Source organism: Camelus bactrianus, chromosome 2 (assembly GCF_048773025.1).
Source record: "Camelus bactrianus isolate YW-2024 breed Bactrian camel chromosome 2, ASM4877302v1, whole genome shotgun sequence".
Classification (NCBI taxonomy): domain Eukaryota; kingdom Metazoa; phylum Chordata; class Mammalia; order Artiodactyla; family Camelidae; genus Camelus; species Camelus bactrianus.
Window position 1 is genome coordinate 114434065 of NC_133540.1, and position 24891 is coordinate 114458955.

Here is a 24891-nt window from a genome sequence, read left to right on the forward strand (position 1 = left end):
AATGGAGTATTACTTTACTCTCTAAACTTTAAAAAATATACCTTAACAGAATTCATCAATGTGAATTATAATATGACTCACTTCACTGACTGGGATATTGAAGTTGTCCTAGAAAATAAAAGAAAGTTTATTGATTTATCAGTGAACATTTGTACAAAATGTACTTAAGAATTCCTATTTTGACTATAGTATTCAATTAATCCTGCCTGAATTTCTGAGGGAAAAAAATGATGCAAATTTTAATGTAATTTTGAGATGTTATCTTGCTAGGTAATATTTTCAAGATATATATGGAGAATAATGAAACAAATAGTGACAGATTCATAGTTACTGACATATAAAGATTTTAGGGCTTGAAGACAGTCAAAACCACAGTACCACCTACCCTACAGCCAAATATATTACACATACCAGAAAGCTGAGAATGTTACAATGGTAGACTTATTTTATCAGTTTTATTTATTTAAGCTGTCTGGTTGTAAATTTCTTTTTTGTGTGTGGGGGGGTGCTGTTACTAGGTTTACTAATTTTTTAATGGATGTACTGGGGATTGAACCCAGGACCTTGTGCATTGTAAGCACACATACTACCACTGAGCTCTACCCTCCCGCCTCTGGTTGTGAACCTTTACTCTCAGGAATGTTACAGATTTAGGAGCAGGTGCCTCAGCTCCCATTCTTGGAATCGGCATACATCTCCTATTACGCCTTTAGACTCGGCATACCTCTGTCTCCGTCCACTGAACTGTGATTTGGGGGCCATGTCTTGTGCACCCCTGAATTAAATCACCCTATACTTTCCCAAGTCTGGGCCTTGCCCTTGGCTAATCTTTTTCACTATAAGGCCTTCCTGTCCTCTACCTAGTCAAATGTTACTTGTATTGCAAAGCTCAACTCCATTGCTCTGAGTCTTTTCGGAATCACTCTGGCTTCCACTTGCCCTCAGTCAAGGTCACATTTTGACTTCCATGGACCCTAGGCTCTTCTGCCTTTATGGAACACTTTCATCATTAAAACACATTACACATTATGTATAATGACCATGTTGGTATAAAGATAAACATATTAATATTCTGTATTAAAACATTTTATTTGACTGAAAAGATCCTTGTTTATCTTCTGATTTTAAGTGAAACTGAAACACTGTCATGGGCCCCATACTAAAAAGTATTTTGGCTCCAAAATATTTTAACTACCACGCCCAGTAGGAGTCAGTTCCATCCCAGGGCCCTCCTCCAATGCCAGAGCTAAAGATTCTACACTGCTGTGTTCTTACAGTGCTTTATGAGTGCCCAACACAGTGCCAAGCAAAGAACAGCCCCTAAGAAATTTTGTTTAATGCTATTAATGAACATTTCACCATTTCTTTATCAGTAATTGAATACATTTTGCCTCCCTAAAACTTATGACTTCCTCGAAGAATGAGCCAAGGCTTTATGCACTTCTATGTATCTAGAGACTCATAAGTTATTTGGTATACAGTAAACATCTATTGAATTGAATTGAATTGAATGAAATAGTGCTTATTTTTGCCAACTCATGCCAGAAGCCACTGACTGCCACTTGGGAGGAAATATTCTTCCAACGGAAGGTGTAGCATCCTTTCACATGAGCAGAATATTCGAAGTTTCTGATTGTCATTCAAATGTTTCCAGTTATCTGAACCTCAGTTTTGATAAGAAATACACAGATAGCTAGACATGATCTGTGACAGTAATCCGTTAAAAGAGTCACTACGGGATTTTATGAGCTGTGTTCTAACATCGGCATAGTGCCTCTACTATGACTGTTAAAGTTCAGCCGTGACCTTCAAGATGAAAATAGTTTATACAGTACAAAAAAGAAATGAGAGAATGAAAAGTTGCTTTAAAAACGATAATTTACAAAAGCATTCCTCATTTATTTATTATACTTACGTCTATTTATTTGTTATTATAATAAAATTTATTTTTCAATATTTAAGTCCAATGAGTATGAAAGCACAAAATAAACTATGAACTTGTTATATTAACTGCAAATGTAATTAATTATTAGCTGTTTAATATCGTCCCATATCTATTTATGAAATTAAAATGAACTACACACATAAACTATCTGTATATCTATTCATTCATTCAACTTATAGGTAATAAATGCCTATTAAAGATACTGCAGCACCCATGACTGTATTTACAGAAGATCTCGGTCTAGTGAGACAGACAAATAAACAGTCCGTTATAAACGTTATCCACTCAGATAATTATTAGGAGAGGTGGACATTTGTGCTAGTAAAAGGCAAGAGGCGCACCTGACCCTTCAAAAAACTTCAGGTTCTTCTTAATGAAATCTTCAGACGGCATTATAAACTACACAAGTCATGAAAGAGAACTGAAGTGTAAAGAAGAAAAAAAAATTAAGTCTCTATAATCATACCATACAGAGTTGAGCTGCCTGTTGACGAACAAGGAAAATGTAACCAGAAGAAAAAGAGAATTTGCATTCCAGACGTGTGCAAATGCAAACAGGACTGAGAGGGCATCACAAAACCAGGAAAGGTGCCAGAGCATTGGAGCCGGGGCACAGGAGGTGTTACGTATACGAAGTAAACCAGACTAACCCATTCTGCTTCTGCTGAGATGGTCGCTGGGTCATCCAAATCAAAAGACAAGCAGGAGAACTGGAGTCTCCCTGTAGGGAAGGCTGTACAGAACTCCCACGCTGCGGGAGATGCAAGGTCAGTGAATTTTCACGAACCCCTCAGAGACTGAGGCTCAGAATGAAGCAGGGCTGGACCAATTCTACATACTACTTCTCCTCAGAGATAAAATACTTTAGTCTTCAGGTGGGTGACAAAGATGGCCCTATTGAGAAGCCTGGCTGGTGACAGCTATATCTGCCTCCTGAGAGGGACTTACTTTGACAAAATATTTGCACATTCTTCATTTTATTCAGTCTTCGTAACAGTGCTAAAGACTAGCAGAGACATTCCCTGAATATGACCACCACGGAAATGGAGTCTCAGAGACATGCCGAGTTTTTTTCAGGGTGAAAGCATCTCAAAATAAGAGCAGGACTAGTTTTTCCCTTTCCCTCTTTTCAGTGGGGAGACCTGGTTATTCAAGACATTCTCCAGCGGGCAACACAGAGAGTTGGGGGCCAGAGTTGAGGGAGTTCATACTGCTATCCAAATGATTGATTATGAAAGTTTATTTTTTGCTTTGATTTATTTAAATAACTGTTTAATTTTCCATTTTGTTGAGTGTATGTAGCTACATCATTAATCCAATTTAAGTTTTTAAAAGGTTATAGGCTTAATAGAGAATGAGAAAAAGAATGATAAACTCTATTTTTCCAGATACATTTGTGAGCTTTTCAGAAGTGACACCAATATGAATATTTCATAATTGCATATTTTCTCTTTGAGGACCAATAGCCATTTTAATATAGAAACCATTAATAGAATTACCAGATGGGCGCTTTATTTGCTTTTAAAGTGGGTTACAAATAGTAGCAATTAGTCATTGATGAAGACCTCTCAGTAGAGAGGTTTTTTGTAATTCAGCAACATGATAATTTTTTATTTCATCTGCGAAATAATAAATACAAAAATATTTGTAAAAAGCAACATATATCTTGACAATTTTCTAATTATCTGTGTGTAAAATACTCAATTCTTCCGCACAGACAGAACTTTTCACATGACACATTTGTATTCTAAAGCCTATAAAAGATTACTAGAAAGTCAGCCCATATTTCTACAGTTTGCTTTTTATCTGATTCTACCTGGTTAGAGCCCAGAGTTGTATTTATTTACCACACAAAAAGAGGTAACTGCTCATATGAAACACAGAGGGGAGAATGGGTGTTGAGCTGAAAGCTGAATTTATTCAGAAATAGCATTAAAAACTAGACTCCACACTTTTCAGTAAAAATAAGTAGAGAAGGATGCCAGATGGAAATCAGCCAAATGGTGTTCTTTTAGGAATTGTGTCTAAGTTATCCTGAAGGGGGAATAAAAAAGAGAGAGAGAGAAAGAGAGTTTTTAGCCAGATGCCCTGAAAAAGTTTTCTGGCTTTCCTTGCCAACAAAGAAGCAGAAAACAATTATTATTATTCAAACATCTTAACGAATCCATGAGAAAAACTACTAAATATTTTATACTAGGAAATGCAATTCATCGTGGCTTTTCTGTGATATTTGAAATTTATCTATTGTAATCTCTCTATAAAATCAATGATGGATAATGGCATTTAACCCCTTTTCAGTATGTTTGTTCATGTAGTCAGTACTGACGTCGCTTCCAACCATCCCACAGCCTTTCTGCATGTCTGGTTCTCACTCATCTTCTGCAAACACCAACACAAAGATGTATCTACATGCCTACCCCTCCTTCCTACACCAGCTAAGAAAAGAAGCCACCCATGTCACTGTAGGCCCCCAGAGAGCCCACTGTAATGACAAGTTTTGGCTCCTCTTAGGAAAAAAAAAAGAACTTGGGTTGAGACCTCTCTTGTTTGAGAGTCCTTCACAATGTATGCTCTAATTAAGCATCTCACTCTGGGATTTACAAAATATTTCAGGTCAAAAAGCCTCTCTCATAGCCCTTTCTATCAACTGGAATTTTGAAAGTGTGCCAGAAGTCCCCAAATTTCCTTTTTCACAAATAGATGATGACTGTTACAATATGTCCCGAGTTAGGCCTCGGAGTATAATAATATTTAGCTACAAAGTCAGAACACGTGCTCCATCCTATCTTTAAATAATCCAACCTGAATCCAGAAATATAATATTTGCAGTTAAGACTAGAAAGCCTAATTTTATATTCTAATCTTAAGTGATTATAAAGAGTTAGCTGGGACTGCAAATATAGCATTATATTTGATGAATAAGAATCTATTCTATTTTGGTAGTGGAAAGCCCACGATTGCAGTTCATGCATGCCTGATATCCTCATGGTAGTTACCTTAAAACAGTAATCCATGAACATGCCTCTATGGTCAATGTCTTGATCTCGTGATATTTATAATCAAAAGACATGGTTTCTCAAGTTAGTAAGTATCCTTGCTTCAGAAACAATAAGAAGTAGGTTTTGCACTGTTTTCCTCAAAAGTAAAATAAATGTAAGGAAGACAATATTTGTTTGTATTTCATTGTTTACACTTTGGAGAACTACCTACACAACAATTAGAATCTTCTGATACATTAGCTTCATTGATAAAGTAATTCATGATTCAAGTGAAGTATTTCTAGGCTTACAAACAACCTTCGAGTCATTTTAGCAGTGTCTTCTTATATATATATCTTGTATATAAATCAAAAGGTGAACAGCTCATTTTCCAAAAATAGTTCTCCAAGAGAACTCCAGATCCAAAACAAGTACCATTTTATTCACATCAACTTTTACAAATATGAAGAGGCTAGCTGGAGATGGTTCATTCTAAATGCTGAATGTACCAGCAAACACCAGTGTATCATCTAATAATCACTTTCCTTATACGACCAAGTATATACAAAAATAAAATTTAAGAACTCTGCTGACCAAAATGTAAATAATCAAGTAAAGCAAATGAAAGTTTACAAGAGGTTTTTAAAAAATTTTTCCAGATTTAGGTATGACCAATTTAGGCAAACTAAGGTTGGAGTGGAAATGGCAGATCCTAATGAGTGCTACAAAAACTCTACAACAGAGTATCATGATGAAGACGGTCAAGGGGGCCCCAGTGAGGACCTGACATCTGAAGTGAGATTTAAATGATGAAGACAAGGCCTGCATATGAAGACTGGATGGGAGAAAGAGTGTTCCAGATAGAAAGCAAAACAAATTCAAAGGCTTCCAAGAAAGAATCTTTTGGCATGTTTGAGTAACAGAAAAAGGGGTCAGAGTGGCTTTGGTTTAGAGAATAATGCTGAGAGTGAAAGGAGCTAAGCTCCCAGGGGCAGACTGGTCCCCAAACAGGGCATGCTTGTAGACCACTTTGGAAGATTGGGTTTTATTCTCATTGTAATGGTAAAACAGTGGCAGATTTTAAATAGTGGAAGGACATATATGCATTTGCACACTAGAAATATCACTCCATGGATATTGTAGGAAGCATGGTAGAATTAGAGACACAGCAGATGTCAGTGGCTTGGTTTATGATTTAGAATAGAAGGTGGTGAAAAGTGGTCAGATTTGGTAAATATTTTTGATGTAAAGGTAATAGAAATTACTGGTGGACTGGAGTGGCATATAAGGGAAAAGAGTAAAAGATGATTTGGGGATTTTCCCCTGAAAAAAAAGTGGGTGGATATCAGTACTATTCATTCACCCGAGAAAGGTTTATTAAAAGGGCAAATGGAGGTATATGAGGGGAAAAAAATCAGTGGTTCTACTTTTACTGTGTTATGTTTGTGATAATAATGTTAATAAGTAGTAATTATTAAGCACTTATTCTGTGGCAAGTATACTTGTAAACACTTACATTTTTATTTATTTGTATCTTTTACTTATTTAATTGTCCCAAGAATCCCATGAAGTAGTTTTTATTATTATTCTCATTTTAGAGAGAAGAAAACTAAAAAAAAAGTACAGAGAGACTTACCCTAGTCAGCCAGCTAATGGAGTCAAGGAGAATCTGATGCCAGGATCTGCCACATGACCACTGTGGACTACTGACTTTACCAGTAGAAAAGCTAGATAGGTATTTGTATTGAGTAGGGACCCAGAGGAGAAGCCTGGGATGGTGATATATAGAGCCAAAATCCTGGGGCACTATATGATCTAGTCATCTTACTATTAGAAGCAGCATAGGAGACTCAGAAGATGCAGTCAACAATGGAGAAGGAAAACCAAGTGAATATGGTGATGAGAAGTACCCCAGGGAGAGGGAGTGAATAACCAAATACTAAATTTAGACAAGGGGACAGAATTGATCACTGAATTTAGCAAAAGAAATTCTGCTGACCTTGACAGAGCCATGCCTGGGGAGTGGAAAGGATCAAAGACCCACAGGAGTGGATTAAAGAGACTTTGAGACTTAAGTGGAGAATGACCATATGGACACTTTGATATGCTTTGGTGAAGCAGATCAGGCACTTGAGGCTATACCTGGAGGTGGTAGCTAAGTCAGAGATCTACTTTTTACAGTTAGTTAGGTTCTTTCTGTTTAAGATAGGTTGTACTACCATATGTTCACGTGCAAATTAGCATGACCTAGTAGAGAAGAAGAAATTTATCTACTAGGACATATCGTAGGCCAAAAACAAACTAAGGTTCCATGCCTGTGAATTGTTTGCAAACAGTTTTAAGGTTTATTCACATAGATTTCACTTCAAGCTATACCACTGTTAAAAATAATAATCAACTTCTTATCTCTGGGCAAAGAGGAAGAAGCACATTCTCCTGGACTTCCTCTACCAATTCTGAGACATTCTTCTATTATCTTAGTTCAATAAGCCTTATGTCTACATCAAGCAAACTACCTGTCTTTTAAATCTTGTCATCTATAAGTAGTTCATCAATTCACTTGAATAATTTGGCTGCTAGCTTGTTTGGTGTTTGGTTTCTGTTTTTTGGTTTTCTTCTATCACTTGTCACTATCCTAGATGACTTGGATGACTCATACATCTATTCAGTTTCAAAATTCTTTTGCTCCTATATTCCAGTGACTATCACTTCCACTAAGCTTGGGCAATCCACACTAGATACAAAATGGATTGTTTCTAAACAAATTCTACTGTAATATCCAGAATTGTGAAATTCTCCTTCTAATCCCCTATCCCACTCACTCATGCCAACAAAAATTCTTCTTAGGCTTCAAAGGCTGATGCTCTTCCCTGCTTTGTCCTTCCATTTTTTTTTTTGGCAGTCTCCAGTCGTTCCTGGCTTGACTCTTACCTCTTCCTAGTTTTGATCCCCCTGATAAGATACTTTCCTGGGTGCAACTGATTCTTCCACTCTTTGACCTTCTCTCACAGCTGTCTTGCCAATCCCATCACCAAATCAATCCTACCATCTGTTTGCTCTCCTCCTCCTCCCGGGCTGCCAAGAGTTCCTGAGAAAATTGAATAACCACGCTGATTGACTCTGCTACAAATTTATGATTTCCGATGTCAGCTGAACCCTCAGAGCTGCTTAGCAGTCCTATTACTCATTCCTACTTGGCTGGTCTTCCCATTGCATACAGCAGCTGTTCCCACCACACCCTCCTCAGATCCCCCACTCACCCTCACCCCCCTCAACCTCAACATGATTTCACCTCCTACTGCTGAGAACATTGCGGTCATCATGTGTGAATCCCCTCGGCTTCCCTCCTCTCCATTTCCTAATTTATCTGTGTATTTACTTACCCAGGTTTCACTTTGCATCTCAGAAGAAGAACCCTTACTCTCTTGTTCATCTGACCCTTTGATTCCACTCCTTCCTGCCTCTGCCATGACCCTGTTTCACCAATGTGCTTTCTCTTTTCTGTTCAACCTCTAGCTTTCTTTCAACCTACTAACCTACCTGAATTTCCCTATTTTATAAAAAAAAATCTTTATTCCTCTCTTCCACCACCAAATTGCTGTTTCCTTTTTTTTTTTTTTTCCTCCTGCAAAAATTCTTGGCAAAGTACTTGCATTCAATGGCTCTACTTTTATTTAAAACTGGCTCCATAAAACTTGATGTTATCTTACCCGGCCACCATGTTGATGAAACTATTAGAAATGCTACATAAAGGAGTCTTTTCTCACTCTTAATTTTCTTGATCTGAACTGGGAGTTTGGCTTTAATATGATTTCATTCACTTACTGCTTAAATTTGGCAAAGGTATTTAACTTCCTTAAGATTTAGCTCACTTGGGGCTGGGCCAGGGTGGCAGAGGAGAAGAATATGTGGCTCACCTTCTCCCACAAATACCTCACAAACTACATCTACATACACAACAATTCACACAGAGTATCTCCTGAACTTTGGCAGAATATCTCTTACAGAGGAATACAAGGAGAATCCTCACAAAACTGGATAATATCAATATCTTGTAGTAACCTATAATGAAAAAGTGTATGATAAGGAATATATGTATGTATACGTATGACTGAAACATTATGTTGCACGCCAGCAATTAATGCACCATTGTAAACTGACTATACTTCAACTAAAAAACAAATAAATGAGTAAGACTGAGCTCCCTCATATTTAAATTGAGGATGCATGGGTCAGTTTTAAGAACACCTCAACTTCCTTTGAGCAAATTACTTTCAGTCACTGAATTTAGTTTGGTAAGACTATTATCCAAAGTGCATTGCCCTTCTTTAACCAAAAGGCTGACAAGTTACCCCAAAAGGATATTTCAGCCTTGCCTCCCTGGAGTCTGAGTAGCGAGCATAGTGATGAAATAATTTAACATAATTGGATTTAAGTCATCCCAGCAGTAGGTTTTGAAGAGACAGCTCACCAATCCCTACTAGCCTCTGAATTTACTTCTACCCTCTGGAGTCGGACTAGACCTTTCTCTTACCTGAGCACGTGCATCCTCCACGAGTACTTTGTGAGCCTCACCTCATGGTCCCCTCAAACCATCTTCAGTTTACAATACTAAGTGATAAACTTGATTTCTATTGCTTGAAAACAAATTTTATTATGAAAATTAAATGAGCTCATCTGTGTCATATTTTTAGTGCAAAGACTAGTGCCTAGTACGGGTTAAGTCAATTTTTGCTATTATTATTGCTTCTGATATTGTTATTATCATTATGTTTATTAGTAGATACACTTTCCATCTTTTATCCAGCTTTTCATCACAAAATTTTCTTCGAATTCTACGTTTTTACTTCTTTGGTGCTGCCTTTATGGTATCTTTCCCAGGCTCGTCAAGATTATTTTTTTGCAAACTTCTGTTTTTATGTTCTCTGTAAATTCCCTAGGGATTGCATATACTTCCAGGGAGGCACCGACCACTAAGTGTAGATGAACTGTTTAATTCTCTCTTTTCCCTATCTTAATCTCCTACATTTCAAAGTCCACTTTCTTATTAAAATGTTCAAACTAAAATCTGAAACAAAATTCTTTTCCAATCCTGTTTTTTCTCTCCTCTTTTCCCCAGTCTCAATCATCTACCAAATAGTTTATATCCTTTTGTCCAAATGCCTCTTGATCTGTCTCCAAAGTCATGGCATCAGAATCACATGATCAGACTGTATCGGACGACAGGAGTTCCCTGACAAATATCCCTCTCTCCAGTACTTTTACTGTGGCCTGTCCTCCACTCTTTCAGCAGAGCCATCGTCCTAACAGGTACGCGTTATACCCTTGCTTGAAATGGTGACTTCCAGATGCTTACAGGATAAACCCAGACTCCTAGGCATAAAATCCAAGGCTCATTTCAAGGTACATCGACTTCATCTTTCAGGTTCACATCTAGTCATATAACCCATGTTCGCTATACTGTAACCACACTGGATTATGGGCCTTTTAGCAAATAAGTGATGAACTCTGATGCTTTCATTATCTCGTTCATGATTTCTTTCCCAGTTTAAATGCATCTTTCTTTCCTCCTTAGAGAGAGTAAACTTAATTTATTATAAGGCTCAATGCAACAGTTTCTTGTATTATTAAATCTTTCCCAAATGTCTTCACTTTCCTTCTTTATCTCTGTTGTCCTATAGCACTTGTAACACATTTAACACTCTTGGTAATGAGTTCCTTGAAAACACAGATAGTATCTTTCCCATATTTATATTCCCAGCCTTAATCACAGTGCCTGGGCTAAAGCAGGTATTCAGTAGTTGCTGAGTAATTGTTTCTCTCTGGTGATTGTAGGAATAGAAAAATACATTCTGAAACATATATATATATATATATATATATATATACACACACACATACACACACATGAATATATATGAATAATATGCATGGACATAAATATGGACATGTGAAACATACATGTGGAAAAATATATTTCCAAATATTTATTATATATCTAAATATTTATATGTGTGTCCAAAATAATTCAGACCTTTTATACTTTTATACTCCATTGGGTAATGCTTCAGCACTCAGTACATGACTCAACGCTGACATTAATATTCCTGATACGCTTTACTTATGATATCAAGAAAAGTTATATTCAGAATTGGCAAAACAAGCATTGAGAAAATTCTAAATTATATCCAATGGTAAGGTATCCTGACCAGGGATATGATATATCAGAAATTATACCTTTTTATAATAACATTAGTAAGACAATTTTGATTTCCAAGTGAATTTTTAAAAGAAAACATTTAACTCTTTCAATTAGAAAAGACATGATGCATTGTCACCCCGTGTAACAGCAACAGTAAAGGCATGATGGTGTTTCTTCTAAAACTGATGAAAAACAACGAAAACTTCAAATAAAAATATAGTCATTTGTTGAAAAACTGTATTTAAAAGCATACTGAGTATGGTTTATATAGGATTTTGCATACATTTTATGACAAAGCCTAAAACAGGTACTTTGAAAGTTGCACATAGTGAATGTGGATGTTTATCTATAGAACTATGGGTTAAATATTTTGCATTGATATGATATGAGCAAACTGCACTCTGTGGAGTATTGACAAGTACTTCAGCAGCACAGAACAATGCCACAGGACATCACTGTTGTAAAATTTAACATTATGAGTATTACACATTATTATTTATAGGAGAGCGGTTCTACATTCTTGAAACAATAGACAGCCCGTGGCGTGCTGTGGGCCCTTTCAGCTCTAGCAGGTTGAAGCTGAACTTCCTCGGTTGCAAAGCAAAGATCACACGGAAAACATTCAGGCAGAAAAACATTCAGACTAAGGGAATATGTATCTTTTAATTTGAAATAAAGGTGAAAAAAGATGGAGAAAAAAAAAAAGAAGAACTTTGCAGACTGTGCCTTCACTATTGTTAATCCTTAAAAACTTCACTGTTATAGAACTGCCAGAATAGTCTTATTACAAATGAACTCCTATGAATTGTTTTATTTTTTTCAAAAGAAAACAATGAGCATTATAAACAGTAGGGCCGTGAAAATCATATCTGCATTATCTGCAGCATAAATTCTTTTTTTTAAAACCATGAAACACAAAAAGCAAATTGAAAATACTTTAATGATATGATGCAAGGTTAAAAATCAAATAAAAATATTTTGGGGTAAAGTCTGAAATAAAACTCAGCTTATAGCTTGAGCAGTTAGTTCAAGCAATGATGGGGTAGAAATGGAATGGCATGAGTTTCATGAGTGATGATTCTTTAGCCTTCAGCCTTCTGGGCATGATTTACTTGAGCTCATAGCTTAACATCAAGGAAAGTCTTTTTTGACAGTCAGTATTAGAGCAAAGGAATTTATATTTAAATGATGCTTTCCTTCCATTTCCAAACACCATACAGATTTCCCATATCATCCCATATAAACATTTAATTTGAACTGAACTCCACATTCAAAGAATAGTGTTTGATCTATGGATTTTAGAAAAGATGCATTAATATGCATTTCTTTTGTTATTAATTGTACTAATTCCTCTAATAAGGAAATAAGTCTCTAGAGCTGAGCAGTGCGTTGGTGCCAAGAAATGGTGAAAGAGAGCGATTGTCTCTACTGCTTCTTATTCCACATAAAGTGTGGCCACTAATGGCACAGAATTCCACGTCCAAGAAAAACACGTCTCCGTTAAACCACAACCCAGATCCCTTTAGGGTTATCTGTGTCTTCCCTCCCTAGTGCTACTTTTGCACTGCTTTTAAAGTTATTCCCCCAACAAATCAAGGCCTCCACTCCCCTCTGCTCCGCTATTAAAAGACATCTGCTGTCTGACTCCCACTTCTCCCAGGATCAAGTTGAATTGACTTAATGTGAAAATCTGATGCCTTTTGCATTTTGATCTATTTCCCAGTCTCCTTTTATACCCTCCTGCCACTCTAGGCACGAGGTAGTTATCACATCTCTGGGTGACATGCTTGGTAATAACAGAATTCCTGCCATAGGGTGCGTCCCGAGTAACACAGAAGAACACAAGCTGTAACAGAGCTCACATGATCTGTGATATTTATATCTATAAATAGGTGCCTATCACCTCAACTGTTACCCAGCACTTTGTATTTTGTAGGAATGTGATAGCCTTAGCACCTAATCTATTGTAGAAATGCAATAAATATTTATTGAGTACCTATTAATACATTACATTGAATCCCATTCTAAACGGCATAAAATTCCCATTTATAGCATCAAATGAATTCAATCACTATTGAGTCAGCATCTACTAAGATACAATCGGCAAGGCACTTTGCTAAGAACTGGAGGGAGATGGAAAATATGAATCAGACTTGGACCTTCCCAGTGAAGAGATTATGGTGTAATAAATAAATGGTACATATACACACTTACAAAACCACAAAAAAGTCCATCACTAAAGATGGAAAGCTCCAGGTAATATAAAATCGCACAGATAAAATAACTTAAAATTAGCACTCCCAACTTGGTAACCAGAAAAACTTGATGAAAGAAGAATCAAAGAAAGTAGGATTCACACACATAAAATTAGAAGACAAAATTGCTGGAGGAGATGACAGTTTAGGTTACGATAAACCGGTAGGAAAGTGTGAAGTAGGTAAAGTCACTTGAAAGTTACCAGGCTTCACTGGAGCAGAGAGCTCATGAAAAGGCAGAATGAAAAGTAAAAATGGGAGAGGGAGATTAGAGTCAGAGGAATATGATTCTAAATTGAGAAAATGGAAATGTATTAATTAGAAATGAACAGGCACTAAATGTTCCTGAGCATGGCTTAAGAAGAAAAAGTTTTCTGTTCTTGTAAGATTTGGGGGCAGCAATGTAGGGAACACTTTAACCTTCAGTGTAATATTTGAATCTACCAAACAAGTTTGTTCACAAACTTTAATAGCAGTTCGACCATGCTCCCCTGCCTAGCCATGATCTATTTTATCTCACAGTCTTGATTAGTTGACAGTAGCACAGAGAGAGAGAGAAAGCTCTTTTTAACACGTATGTTTATGATTCAGTATTGCTAGATGGCACAGTAATTGGAGTAACTTCTAATAACAGTCATCAGGGCTTATCAATTTCAAATTCAACTAAACAGGAAGTAACAGGGACTACTGAAGGACCATGCTAGGCTTTACAAACATCTATGTGGAAAGTAGCCAATCTAAAGATCCAACTGTAACATATATTTTAAAATAAGTTAACAGGAAAAATTACAGCACATTATTTCAAGAAAGCTGAAATAAAACGTTCCTCACAGTTAAACAAAACTGAATGGCAACACAATTGATGCAGCAATAGCCGAAAAGAAAATGTCACAGTACAAAAGGTGCTTCCCACAATCACGGCAGTGATTAACATAATTAATCACTTAATTTCATTTGATTAACATAATTCCAAATAGTCAAGAAACTGAAAGTGAAGGTGAGAACTTGAGCTTACCTAATTACCCTGCTGAAGAATACTAGAAATAAATAAACTTGTTAGATATTTCACTGGGGTTTATTTTAAACAGTAGTCTCTAAACTCTAAGAGATAATTCATTGAAACAGCTCAAGGTATGCGTTGATTGATTATTTTTTATTATGTTCCCACTTATAAACATTACCGCGTTTTATAAGCATATCTGTATTTTCTAAATAATTCCAAAATTACCTTCCCAAGATACACTGAACAGTAAACTTATTTATAAAGTCTATACCAAAAAATAGTTCTAAAATCAAGTTTAAATTCCTGAAAGGGTTTAAGGAAATCAGGGTTAAAAACCAGGCACACCTGAAGTTCGAATCTCAGCCTAACTCGTGGCCAGGGGTAAGACTGGTGTAAAATGGATTTGCCTCTTTTTAATAGCAGATAGCACTTAGAGACATCTACTAAATGTCAGACACTGTTCTGAATTGCGTTCGGACTGCTTCTGGAATCTTAGCTCAACTAGTGAATAGCTATGTGGTGGTGGTGTCACGTTTCTGAGCCTTTCTGTAATAATAGCTGTTGTTTATACTTCCTCACCTTATGCCAGGCAGTGCCATAAGTGCTATGTATTAACTTACATTAACTCATTATAGGACATATAACTTACATAGCATACAGATTCGTGCATATTTCCTAATATTACCATGAGACTACTAACATCTTCATTTAAATACATGAGAGATTAAGGAACTCGCCCAAAGTGTCAAAGACTGATCCACAGTGGATGCTCTAAATACATCATCTGTCAATTCGTGAATTATATATACCTTTAAATCACATATTTTTAAGGAACTCCCAAGAGAGGACAAAATATAGCAATTCAAATGCTTAACAAACATGTTTACACTGAAAGATCACTCTCAGAGCAGATCATCATCATCAGCTAACTATCAGACCAAAAATTAAGTTGCAGCTTTCTGATTGCTGAAAATACAATGCCACCAACTAAAAAGAAAGAAACCGAAGTATCACACATTTTTGTGTCCGACCTAGCACAGATGTTTACGGAATTGGCTTTTATCACAAATTCAAATTTGTCCTTATTTTAGAAAACAGAACTTGCAATTGATCATATGCTATCTATATATGTTCATATGCTTTCTCTTCTATTTGACAAAAAAATTCTGCTAAATGAAAAGGGAACAATGTGAATTGACGTGTTAGACAAAGGAAAAGAGTAAGGAAGGTAAAAAACAACTTAACTGGCTTTTTTTCTCTTTATAAGGTTTTGCATAACAGTGTCTAGATTTCCATAAATACTCAGTTTTGTGTACAATAAAATATCTGTGAGCAACATAATAACCAAAGTTACGCTCCAAATGGCACCCGTACATTAACTGCCAAAAGAGGTTACAGAATAATTTTTGAAAGGGAAAAAAAAAAAAAAGCCCTTTGGACCTGCTGTAGTATGCAATCTCAAAGGAAACCAATAGCCTAATTACACAGCCATGAGGAGGTAGCCAGCAGATTTCAGTGATTGGGAAAGAGAAAGCTTGACAAAATCTAGGATATTAGTCAGATCTGTAAAATCTTTTACTTCTGTGCAAGTTCTGAATTGTCAGCAGTGTAAAATGAAAAGAAAAGTACCTTCAGAAGGTTCGCTATATTTTATAACTCACTGTTCACAACCACTGTGGCCACTCTACACACTGCTGTAAAAAGGAAGAACCAATCAGCTGGTGGATGACTGTCTGGCTCGGCAGAAACTTCCATTTCATGTAATAAAGACAAACACACACAATCTGAATATGTTCTCACTGGGGAGGGAAGGAGGGGTGAGAGACCCCTTCATGTCAGGTACTTGACAGATTATTTCAAAGATGCATATTTTTCCCCCTCAGGCCTGTCCAAAGGCAGAGTCCCATTGTGCCTTTCCAAAATGCAGTCCTTTGTATGTGATTTCAATGGCCCTTAATAGAATCCCAAGAATCACATTATACATTCAAAAATATGATCACCCTAATACATATCTTTTGTGTTTTCTCTCAAAATCATGAGAGGAACTTCTTTTTTATCTAAGTATATTCTTTAAGCATTTACTTGTGGTCACTTGGAATTGAAAATGTACTACATTTGACACTATTGCACATAGAGTGATTTGATATGCTTTTAATTCACGAAAGTATTTCAAACCGTAAAAATGCCTTAAAAAAAATCTGTTCTGAATTCAGAAAAAAAGAAAGCATATGCATGTTCTCTTCTTTTAAAATAAAGAATTATTTTTAATTCTGGTGGCATTTGATATAACCATCAACAATTCTGATGCTTTCTTTCATTTTTCAATTTTTTTCTTTTTCATTGTCTCTGATAGACCCATTGGGAGTACAATGGCTTAGGTCACAACATGAAACATCATGCTAATTAAACTGCTAATTAACAGCTATAAGAAATATACTGCTTGAAATGGACTGCTGTATTACTTTGTTTTAACTTTTGTGTCATTGCCACTTGGTAACCACTAATTTAGAATCCTCTAATCAAGCTCTTTAATCCAAATGCTAATCTCAGATGCCAGGAGCACAGGATGGCTGAGCAACCCTGGTGCAAGATATGGACTGCATTTCTTCCCGGTATAAAAGATGGTTTATTGAAAGATTAAAAAATTGAAGATGACAAGATCCTGTGTTTATAGATCCTTGGTATTCACTTGAATGTAACCTCTTTTAGTGTAGTACTAATAGCAAGTCATCCTCAAAAACATTTTCTCAAACATCTCCATCTAAATAGTGAGGCATCTATGTGACAAGTCATCATAGGATTTTTATTTAAAAAGCTCATGTGATAGATTTCCTTAATATCAGTCTTTTCTTTAACATGTATTTTGTTCAGTGACATGACTCTATCAACCACGTTTCAATTTGGGCTTCCAAACAACGGCAGGTTTGTATTCAATAAACACGCAAGGGTTTTAAAAAGTCAACCAGCAGGAAGTGTAGACTACACTATCCCTACTTGAAATGTCTTATTAGGAGGCAGCCAGTTTCTGATTGCCTGGTATGTAAATACCAAATGTCTGCTGCTTACATGAGCTTGACACATAGGGGAGAAAAAGTCCGTGCTGACCCATCTTTTAACAGCTTGACACAGGGAGAAAGATTAGAGACCCGGGTCCCCTTCAGCTGCTACTGAGACAGAATTTTCGCTGACACAATTGGGCAGTAGCAATTAAAAACCAGGCAGAGCTGTACCCAATCTCAGAACTCCAATCATTTACCATAGGAAATGTGCCTTTTCCCTCTAACATCTAAGGACAGAGTCTAGAAAGATATTCATTTTTAATCAAATTAATTTTAACTCCTCATTAGAAATTCACAAAAAGCAGCATAAGATAGGTTATTATTGGGGTATTAACATTCATAAAAAACAGAGAATAGGCAGATTTTTCACAAAAACAGTAAAAATTATCGAAACGCAAGGTATACTAAAAATCTGTACTTGGCTTTATCTCTTTTCAGATGCTCAGCCACTAAATTGTGATGTGAACTTAAAATATAACTTTCTCACGTTTTCACCAGCAATGCTATGCGTTTCCAGGAACACAGCGCCATTTCTGAGGTCTACACGTTCCACAGTCACAATTATTATGCAATATATTTCATCCAAAAGTAGTTTCAAATAGGCAAAATTGAGCATTTTCAATGGTTGTTTATTTGTTTTCTCCTCTCGTATATGCTTACATAACCAATTACTGTGTTAAAAATGAAATCCTCTGACTTTCCAGATATTAAATACGATCCAGTTCAATTCAGCCAGTATTTATTTTATTTATATTTCATACATTCAAATCTTATCATCTAATAAATGCAATGCCACTTTTTTGCTCAATGAAGGACTTTTTGAAAATAAATCCCTCACCATATATAATAGATATGTATTGGATATTTACAAAGGATAATAACTACTTATTTGTGGATAGGTTGTCACAATCAGCATGATCCTTAGTTTTTTAATAACCCTACAAATAATTTCTCATTCTTACATTTCACAATTTTTAAGCTACTAATAATGGGAGAAAATCGTGTTCCTTTATGACCGTGGATAAAGTGATCTTCAAAAATTGCTCTCTGACCTTTTGGAAACTTTCATCATTGAACTGTGACAAAGGTTTGATTTCAGCTCTCACAGTTTCCTTTCACTTGTCTATGCCTGAAAAAATTACAGCTCCCCGAGCTCCCAGATTTGAATTGTAGCAGATCAGAAACTGATGGATTTCCCTGGAGAACTGGTACCTGCACAATTTTTCTGAGTTTCACACCCTGGCATATGGAGAATATTGAGGGCTTGGCATTATACTTCTCTGTGAAGTGCCTTTGATTTCACTTTTGCCAGTGAGGTTGAGTTTATTTTGGCCCATGACCATCTCAATCAGCAGCCACTACACTCTATTCATGTCAACTAGAAAAACGACAAGAAGAAGATGAATAATTACCAGTGTTTATTGAGTTCTTGTTATGTCATACTTACTTTGCCTGGCTAAATCTCACTTAATAATCACAGCTAATTTATGAGGCAAATACTGTTATTAACTTCATATTACATGTGAAGAAACGGAGGCAGAGAGATGTTATTTGTTCAAAGGTCATTCAATTTATGTGTTTGAACCACGTTTCAAACCCAAACAGCCTGGATTCTAGACACAGAACTCTTAACTACTGTGCTATTCTGTCACAGTTCACACATGGCACTGTAATAATTAGCCTGCATGGCTGGACTTCCCATTAGACTGTGAGCTCTTCCTACTCAAAGAACGAAGCTGCCATTTTCCTCAGTCCACCCAGATTCCAGCGGCAAAGTCTTCATTTTCAAAAAGAATTGATGCAAATAGTACATATTTATATTAATATATTTTAAACATGCAATGCAGGTAGTTTAGAGACAAATTTCTCTTCTCCTCCATATACAGTATTTAGAGCAGACCTTTTATCACAGATTCCATCTTGATCCAATATTTCAGTGTACTAGAATTTCTGAATACCTTTCATGTCCAAGTCATGCATGCTGGATCTGCCTCACTCAGGCTAATAAATGTGTGATCTACAAACCACAAAATTTATCTCTGCACCTCTAAATAGTTCCAGAACCTACTTTGCACCCCCATCTATAATAACATTTGACATGAAAGCTCTGTGGCTCATCTGTTGAGTGTCGCCTCTGAAACCAGAGTGACAGGGCTCAAAGCCCAGTACTACCTCCTGCTAATTCTGTAGATTTGCAAATCTACCAAAACTCTCTCATTTTCTCAGCTGTGAAATGGGTACCATGACAATAATAGTATCCGCCTCATGCAGTTGCTATAAATATTAAACGTAGCAACTAGTATACCATCTGCACAGAGCCGAAAGTTAAAAAGTTCTCAAGGAAATATTAAAATCTGTTTAACTACATTATATTTACCAAAACAGGGAAACAGACTTATAGTAGTCCAAAAAATAAAAAGAACTAAAACTAGAAACATATTTTAATCCTCCCAAAAATATTTTAATTTTTCCTTTATATCTTTGTGAAATGTGTACCTATGTGCATCCAATCTGATGGATTCCGGGTATAACTTTTCAAGTGGTAACTCTCACGCCCAGTTGTTCCACTGCTTTATATAGCCATTTCCCTTGAGCACTAAGCTCCCTCTCCCTGCCACCTTTTTTTCTTTTTTTTCCCCAAATGGATAGAGGCAAGAGGCAAGGGTAGTTTTATGTAGAGATAGTGGGACTTGGGAGAGGCTTGGTAGGTGGAAGCTTGCAAGTCTCCCATCTAAATTTCTATTCTTGTAAAGACAAGATTAAATTGACAAAATTAAATTTTACTATCAAAATCAGCCTCATCAGGGGCCAGAAGTTCACCTAAATGAAAACAAGTTCAGTCTGACCAATTCTCTAAATAAGGATCCCTGAAGATTATCCATGCCATCATTGTGATATTGAAAGTGACACTATTTTGCAAGTCAGTATGCTGCAATGAAAAAAAAAATCCACATGATATATCTGCTTTCATTTTGCTTCCCACTGTTTCTCTGACCTTTCCCAGTTGGAGTAGTAGCAGGAAACTAAAATAAAAGTACCGTTTTTCTGTGTGAGGCACTTCATGACTAAACATTAATCGTGAAATTGTAACAGTTACAAGACTCCTCTGCCTGTTGCTTCTCCTCAGCAGAGAATTACTATTAGATGAAAGCGCCTACAGCAATAAACATCAGGGGCCAGTGTTTCCTCCTCCTCTGAACCCAACCAGGCTGATCCAAGTCCAGAAACTCCTTTGAAGTCCCGCAGACCTTCATGTGCTGATCAATCCTTCCGGAGTAAAGAGCAAGAAAAACTGGTTCTAGCACTTTAATAAATTCTGCCAGGGAATGTATTCAACTCAGTGCAGTACAAAAAGGTTTCCTTTGATACAAATTGAGTGATTTTCTACTTGGGTGCCACTTGGTTCAATTAACTTAGAGGGAGCCATTGATCCCAGATGTGATTATTTATACCTCAGTACATATTTCTAATAAGGCTAACTAAGGTTGGAAGAGTAACAACTGTAAATTCATATTTTTTCTTGGTCTTAAGGCATATGTTGAGCTTTAGGTCACTTTAAGTGGAAAACAGCACATGGTTCTCTTAATACAGATGATCAATATCGAATGTTGATATAATCAGTATTCTGTAACACACTGTAACACTTCTAAGTTATCAATCTACGAATTAAGTTAACTTATCAAGATTTAAGAATTTAAGTGATCTTCAGATTGATAGTGCAATCCAAACTCATCATTTATGGATGAGAAAACTGAGCACTCAAAAAAAAAAAAAATGTATCCTTCAGGTCTGGCTGTTTGGTGGCAGAGTAAAATCTGGAGTCAAGACTCCTGACCCTGTTAAGGGTGCTTTTCTCCAAACATTCTCCAATTTATCTCTGTCAAACCTTTGCTCTTTATCTTAAACGGCTAAGCTCTTCACCCTCAAATGGTAAAGAATAATGTCTAAAAGAAGTAGACACCGTCGTCTAAAAGCCAGCAACATGAATATGTTGAATGTCCTACTACGTTTTAAGAGACTATTAAAGTGGGAAAGACAAGGAATTTTATAAAGTAGAGGTTTTTTATTATTATTTTGGTCACATAAAAATATTCAATACAATGGAATTATACAGTTTGTAGACTTATAACTTATTATAATAGCATAAATAAAGACAAAAATCCCTGTAAGAGTATAGATAGGGTACCTTTCAGTTGATTGTCACATAGAAAGAAGAGGTAAAAATTCCGACTATAAAGTTAATCAGCAAGATAAGAGAAATGAATACAAATACCAAAGAACAATAGTTTCAAAATTATTATGGCACATGGTGACCACAAAAAATATGTAATACTTCAGTCTGTTTTAAATACTCACTATTCTATGATATATGATGACTTGTTACATAATTTCGATCGAAGGAAAGTGGAAAAATAATACATGTAACTTATTAGAAGATTAATAAGTTGTAGTCAGAAAACAAATATTTCCCGAGTCTCATCTCCAAGAGCATCCGTGATTCACATCCTCTGTCACTGAGTGAAGAGCACAACTTTCCAACTGTCTTCAAACTGACTTCACAGGAGCCTACTCTCATTATTTTTCAGACATTGCTACCATCTTAATTTAAATGGCTCAATTGCATTAAATATTACACATAATTGGAGAGCCGTTGCAGTAGTCATTCTATTTTTAGAACTGCTTCCTTTGTGAATAATAATCTTTCATAACAATCATGACCCATGTGAAATGGCTTTACTCTATCTCTTTATATTCTAGGTAACAAACCAAAGTGCAAATGTCAAGCATTAAATTTTACCTCCTTCCACTTATATATGTACACACGCACACAAATGCATACATATACACTCACACCCATACAAAAATTAGACTTTATATAGTATCTTCAACTGAGCAGGTAACTGTAATGCAAAGAGGTATTTCCTGCATGCAATTCATCTTTAATAAAATTCAAAAGCCCTCCTCTGCATACGTAAATGCATAGGACCACAAATTTAAAAGGCCAGTTTCCTACTGATATAATGGCCATACATTCCTTTAACACGGGGTTTACGTTAAATTCAGTCAGAAATTGGTAAAATGTCTGTGAGAAATATTGGGATCTTCTGCTTTTATACCATAATAAGTGATGTTTCAACAAATATCAGAATGACCTAAATTTTATTTTCTCTCGTGTCCACTATTTTCTCACTTTCCCTGATTGGCAGTAGTATTTCTTCCTCGGCCCTCATTAAATAGCATTGAACAGCATAACTTTCTCGGAATTCAGTCCTGAGGTATACATTTCCATTTTCTTTGTTGATCTAGCACAGGCTCAGGTGATTTCTACAGAATGCATTCAATTAATTCAAGCAAAGCAAATTAAATCACATCTATACTAATCACGTTATTAACCATAAACAGTAACAGGATACATGTCTCCACTCTTTGCTTGAGTCCATTCAAGTGCAAACCGAAGGAAAGGGACTTCCTGTTCTTCTTTTCATACTCCTGAGATGATGATTTTTTATTCTGTTTCTCCACAGTAATTGACAAGATTGCAAAACCTCTCTCACATCCCTTCTTTATTCCATACTGAGAGCTTGATTTTCTTTTTCAGTTGTTTGCAAAGTATAGTTTGATTCCTTTTTTGCAGAGATTTTATTTTAAAGCCATTTTTGTTTTCTTCAAAATCAGAGCTTCATTTTAATCAGCTAGCGGTCCTGCCCCTTGGGAATCGATTTCTTTCTACACAAGACAAATTCAAGTCTTTTGGGATCCAACACACTGAGTTGGAACATTAGATGTATTTCACTTACGAGCACATACATTCATTTTACACGATTCCTCAATGTGGCCAGGGGGGGTTCGTGGTCTGCACTGTATCCACCTATAAAAAATACAAAAATATATGTCTGCTTTACAGGGATGTGAGTAGGGTTTTGCTAGCCTAGTTCCAAAGCTTGGATGCACATCTTGACTGATTGTATTCCTTCCGTCTTTAAGATGTATTTGCAGTGGCCATAACTTCTTTCAGAAGTCAAGGAGACATAACAGCTCCAGCTACAACTAACAACCCTGGGGCATCGAGATCAATACTGCTGGGCTAATCTCTTGGATGCTATCTCTGACAAGAGATATTTGCATGGTAAAAGAAACACGGAATTAACTGTGTTTCGGGCTTCAAGCATTTGAAGGCTCTGAAGTGTCACCAGGAGATGGGCGGTCAGGGGAGGGGGAGTTGTTGGTTTTATTTACACTGGAAATACAAATAAGATTGAAATGGTAATTTTGTTACCACTGCTTTTACAATTTACTGTCCCTAAGATCTCAGGAAGTGAGCTTGATCTGAATGTTCACACCTTTCAAAGTAGCTCTTAGTCTCTAAATGCAATTATCACACAGCTCACTGTCTATAGAAATCTGAGCAATTTACATGCTATCAACAAATGGTCTGCTGATCTCTGGTCAAGGATGAATTACTCTCCCTTTCAAAGTCATGACCATAAAAAGACAATGTTTTCCACAAATAAAAGTGATGATAATACTCCTTCAAAATGTTTTGGTGCTAAGGTGAGTTTTAAATAGTGTTGAATATTTATTTCTTTGAACTTGAGCCTGACCAGTTGGCTTATTTTTCCTCTCAGTGCCAAAAGGTACACAGAATACTCTTTCCAGTTTTATGGTGAAATTGATGTCAGTAAAACCTTTCATGAGTTTGAATATTGCCGAAAAGACAATAAATCACTTCCATAAACTAAAAGTGATATAGTTCGCTACCGAAAGAATTAAAATCCTTAAGAATTAGAATTTTTAAAAATCAGTATCGTGCTAATTTCCAGTGTCACAACACATCAGCACGTGAGAATCAAAATTAGAGAAGACGTAGATTATTTCTTTCACTGAATAATCAACCAATTAATTTTTGAAAGTAAATGATGTAAAAAAATAATGATTAATTTTTAATTATATTCAAGAGAAGACAATGTTTAAAAATGGCTCTGACTGCAGATTATCCATATGCGCTGTATAAATCTAAGCAGCTATGAAATGTCTTAATTTTTTTAATTAAATTTTTTATCTTTCCTTAGAAATAGAATTAATATTTTTTCTTGCTTTAGTAGCTCTAAACGTTAACATAACTTGGGATGCTCAGGCTAATTACACAAGAAGCACAAATTTACCAAGGAATTGATGATAAAGTGAGTCTTTATGATTTAAACTGTAAGTTTAAAATGAACATAGTTTATCTTATGTTTATATTTCATCTATATATGTTGTTGCCACAGCATTTATCAAATATTTCAGTTTAACTATTTTTACTAAGTTATTCATTTAACATTTTCATCCTCCATAAGGCTACAGTGCACTCCACGAGGGCAAACATCACGTCCACTGTTTACTGCTTCATTCTCCGTGTTGGCACATAGTTGGCCCTCAATAATTATTGCTTTAATAAGTGAATGACTG

The 24891-nt window shown here is 36.0% G+C and overlaps 1 protein-coding gene across 17 annotated transcripts in view; it reads right to left on the bottom strand.

Annotated features, from left to right (window-relative positions):
* Nucleotides 1-24891, bottom strand: part of PCDH7 (protocadherin 7) — a 387317-nt gene that overhangs the window by 304870 nt on the left and 57556 nt on the right. For 2 of the 17 annotated variants that reach the window (XM_074349511.1, XM_074349490.1), the window contains one exon: nt 8525-23311. The exons of the other annotated variants lie outside the window; for them this stretch is intronic. In XM_074349511.1, coding sequence (XP_074205612.1) covers nt 23270-23311 — 42 coding nt within the window. In that variant the 3' untranslated portion in view covers nt 8525-23269. Of the gene's footprint in view, nt 1-8524; nt 23312-24891 lie in introns of those variants that run through there. 17 annotated transcript variants of the gene reach the window in all.